Here is a 4,485-nt window from a genome sequence, read left to right as displayed (position 1 = left end):
AAAAAAAAAAAAAAAAAAAAAAAAAAAGTGAATTTCGTTATACAATTTAAAATTTTGCAGAAAAATGGTCTATTAGGTACAGCGATGCCTTAAAGTAAAAAAATCTGGTCTTATTTTGAAGCCAGTTTCAAGATTAGACCTTTCCCTTTACTCTGCTGTTCTTCGGTGTTTTTAGTCATAATACTAGGTTATCAAGAACGCTGTCCTGCAGGAATGTTAGGCAGAATCAAATGACGGGAAAATGGCCTAGGAAATTATTCTAATATTGTGTAAGACAATTTTTAAATGATTAATATACACAGTTATTTTCTAAAAATAACAAAAGGCAAACAACTTTCTGACCTGGGGTCTAAACAAACATTTTTTGCGCTTGGTATAATACTTACTATAAAGTGACCTCTTAATATCAACTCAAAACATTCTGATTTAAGAATAAAAGCATACATACAGAAAAAGAGTATAAGTACTGATATATAGAGATGTGCTCTTTTGCTTAGCTCTGACTTCTGAACATTCTAGAAAGCTAGATCCTAGTGCACTACAATGCCTAATTACATATCTAATAACCCTTGAAACAGAATTTAACAATATTTAGATTGTACATTTGTAGGGCCGATCTATTACACTTTACCTCACTACAGTCCACAGCACACGCTTACTGATAATAAGTGACAAAAGGAAAAGGGACCGTTTTCTCTCTTCCCTGCACACCTTTTCCCTGAGCACCTTCCGCGCGTTCCGCACTGTTCAGGGCGCTGCGTTGTGCACCGAAGCCCACATGCTACCGTCACCTCGGCCTCCGGGTACTCGCCGCAAGCGGCCGGGACGACGCTGGTCGCTCCCGCCAGCTCAGGGGCCACCCTTCCTGGCACTCACCCGTCACGCGAATGGACTCCAGCATCGTCCCGCTGAGGCCGCGGGCGGCGGGCTCCGCGGGCGCTGGGGGCGAGGGCCAGACAGGAACCCGGCGGGCCGCCTCTAGCCTCCGGCCGTGCCTCAGACGCGGGGTTGCGGAGCAACGTTGCTCTCGGCGACCGGGTGCAGGTTAAGGCGGGTAAGGACGGACGGAGACGTGCCGACGAAGAGCTGCAAGCGGCGTCCCCTCCAAACCGCAGGTGCTGAAAGGTACTCAAAGCCGCCCAACACCGGGCAGCTGCTCTTAGCGCCCGCCGGCGTGACGTTGCCGCTCCCCCGTTGCTAGGAAACGCGTGCCGTCCGCGTGCGCCGCGCTTCACGGAGCCTGCGCGCCGTTGGAGGCGCCAGAGATACTGTGTCCTGGCTCGCATGAACACAGGAGGAACTACAACTCCCGGAGTGCACAGCGCAGGCCCGTGCCTCGGGAGCTTGTGGGCTGGGCCCTGGGAGAGGGTCGGGTCTCTAGCCTTTCGTATAGACGCATTTTGACTGATCATCCCCGTAGACATTTGTGCGCTGTTCAACATGGCGTTAACTCCTCAGCAGATTTTACAAGAGACAGGTGGCGTGACACTCAGTCCCAGATGCGAATTACAAAACCAGTCTCCTCCGCCTTTTAGTTACCTTTCCAGGTGCAAAAAAGCTAACACAACTTCAGATTGCAAGTGGTAGTAATGAAGGTGCTGGAAGCTCAACTACATTTACCCAGTGAGTACCCCGGCATAATATACTAAATACTAAAATACAAACTTTATGATTGTGCAGTTGACAGGGGCTGATTGTTGTTTTTGTTCATTATTGCGTGGGAAATGTGGTGACTATACCATTTAACGAACATTTTCTGAGAGCCTAACGGGTGCAAGGTTCTGAGGCCTTGAGAACATCAACAAGGGAAATGAAATAAGGCTGGAGCTTACAGTTAAGAAACTCATAAGATAGCATTGGCACTGTCAATTTTCAAAGCCACATTTTCTCTTTATCGTTCCTCAAGGTTGAGATAGGACATAAAAATAATTGTGGGATGTGTTTGCAAACACAGGAACAAAAGGAAAGTTGAAGTTATGTCAGGGAACATCATACTCTAAAAATGACAGAACAAGTGAGAATTTGTATCTTTTTCACCAATTAGGAGCATACGATGGAAATTTGACAGTATCACAGATAGTGCATAACCCCACATCCTAGTTTGTCAGAAAATCCTGTGAACACTATTTTCAGAATATATCCAGGATCCAGCCAATTCTCACTATCATCACTGCCACTTGTCTGGCTCAAGCCACCACCAGCTTTTGTCTGGATTATAACTGTAGCCTCCTAAATGAACCCCATGTTTCCACTCTTGCCCTCTTCACTTTACTCTCAAAACTCAGTGGCCAGCATGATCCTGCTAAAAAGTCAGATAATGTCAGTTCTCTGTGAAAAACACTTCAATGGCTTCCTTTCTTACCTATGAGGTCCTTTAGGACCTAGCCTACTGCCATCTCTTTGGGCTCATCTCCCACTGCTCTCCTGCTTGGTCTACTCCAGACACGCTGGCCTCCTAGATATTCGTCAGCTATGCCAAGCACTGTCTCACCTCATGACCAATGCAATTTGGGACCTCCCCTGACTGGAATGCCCCACCCCCCCACCCCCAGCACCCACCCTGGCCTTAAGCCCACAGAACTAGCTCCTCCACTTCTCAGGAATTAATCCAAATGTCCCTTCTCACTGAGGCCTTTCTTGGCCACTCAATTTAAAATTCCATTCCTTTCTCAGATTTCCTATACCCTTTCTCTGCTTTATTTTTTTTTTCCTTAGCACTTAACATTATATAATTTATTACATATTTTACTGATTTCTTTTTTTGAAACATCTTTATTGGAGTATAATTGCTTTACAATAGTGTGTTAGTTTCTGCTTCATAACAAAGTAGTTCAGCTATACATATACAAATATCCCCATATCTCCTCCCTCTTGTGTCTCCCTCCCACAATCCCTATCCCACCCTTCTAGGTGGTCACAAAGCACTGAGCTGATCTCCCTGTGCTATGCGGCTACTTCCCACTAGCTGACTGTTTTACATTTGGTAGTGTATATATGTCCATACCACTCTCTCACTTTGTCCCAGCTTACGCTTCCCCCTCCCCATGTCCTCAAGTCCATTCTCTACGACTGTGTCATTATTCCTGTCCTGACCCTAGGTACTTCAGAACATTTTTTTTTTTTTTAGATTTGAAAAAAAACTGGACAGCTACATTTAAAAGAATGTAGATTCTTTTTTTTTTTTTTTTAGGTTCCATATATATGTGTTAGCATACGGTATTTGCTTTTCTCTTTCTGACTTACTTCACTCTGTATGAATGACTCTAGGTCCATCCACCTCACTATAAATAACTCAGTTTCGTTTCTTTTTATGGCTGAGTAATATTCCACTACACATATGTGCCACATCTTCTTTATCCATTCACCTGTCAATGGACACTTAGGTTGCTTCCATGTTCTGGCTATTGTAAATAGAGCTGCAATGAACACTGTGGTACATGACTCTTTGAATTATGGTTTTCGCAGGGTATATGCCCAGTAGTGGGATTGCTGGGTCATATGGTACTTCTATTTTTACTTTTTTAAGGAAGCCTCATTCTGTTCTCCATAGTGGCTGTATCAATTTACATTTGCACCAACAGTGCAAGAGGGTTCCCTTATCTCCACACCCTCTCCACCATTTTTTGTTTGTAGATTTTTTCATGATGGCCATTCTGACTGGTATAAGGTAATTTATAATTACCTCATTGTAATTTTGATTTGCATTTCTCTAATGATTAGTGATGTTGAGCATCCTTTCATGTGTTTGTTGGCAATCTGTATATCTTCTTAGGAGAAATGTCTATTTAGGTGTTCTGCCCATTTTTGGATTGGGTTGTTTGTTTTTTTGATATTGAGCTGCATGAGCTGCTTGTAAATTTTGGAAATTAATCCTTTGTCATTTGCTTCATTTGCAAATATTTTCTCCCATTCTGAGGGTTGCCTTTTCAACTTGTTTATGTTTTCCTTTGCTGTGAAAAAGCTTTTAAGTTTCATTGGGTCCCATTTGTTTATTTTTGTTTTTATTTCCATTTCTCTAGGAGGTATTTCAAAAGAATCTTCCTGTGATTTATGTCATAGAGTGTTCTGCCTATGTTTTCCTCTAAGAATTTTATAGTGTCTGGCCTTAAATTTAGGTCTTTAATCCATTTTGAGTTTATTTCTGTGTATGGTGTTAGGGAGTGGTCTAATTTCATTCTTTAAAATGTAGCTGTCCAGTTTTCCCTGCACCACTTATTGAAGAGGCTGTCTTTTCTCCACTGTATATTCTTGCCTCCTTTATCAAAAATAAGGTGACCATATGTACGTGGGTTAATCTCTGGGCTTTCTATCTTGTTCCATTGATCTATATTTCTGTTTTTGTGCCAGTACCATACTGTCTTGATTACTGTAGCTTTATAGTATAGTCTGAAGTCTGGGAGCCTGATTCCTCCAGATCCATTTTTCTTTCTCAAGATTGCTTTGGCTATTTGGGGTCTTTTGTGTTTCCATACAAACTGTGAATTT

At 42.7% G+C, this 4,485-nt stretch overlaps 1 protein-coding gene across 1 annotated transcript in view; it reads right to left on the bottom strand.

The window, feature by feature from the left end:
* Nucleotides 1-1,442, bottom strand: part of MATCAP2 (microtubule associated tyrosine carboxypeptidase 2) — a 68,977-nt gene extending 67,535 nt beyond the window's left edge. The window contains exons 1-2 of the mRNA XM_007446131.1: nucleotides 884-1,442; nucleotides 660-743 (exon numbers count right to left, since the gene is read on the bottom strand). Of these exons, the coding sequence (XP_007446193.1) occupies nucleotides 660-743; nucleotides 884-1,442 (643 nt within the window). The remainder of the gene's footprint in view (nucleotides 1-659; nucleotides 744-883) is intronic.
* Between the last annotated feature and the right edge of the window lie 3,043 nt (nucleotides 1,443-4,485).

This window comes from Lipotes vexillifer, unplaced genomic scaffold (genome assembly GCF_000442215.2).
Source record: "Lipotes vexillifer unplaced genomic scaffold, Lipotes_vexillifer_v1.1 scaffold822, whole genome shotgun sequence".
Classification (NCBI taxonomy): domain Eukaryota; kingdom Metazoa; phylum Chordata; class Mammalia; order Artiodactyla; family Lipotidae; genus Lipotes; species Lipotes vexillifer.
Note: the sequence above shows the minus strand (reverse complement) of the source record. Positions and strands in the feature narration are given on the sequence as shown.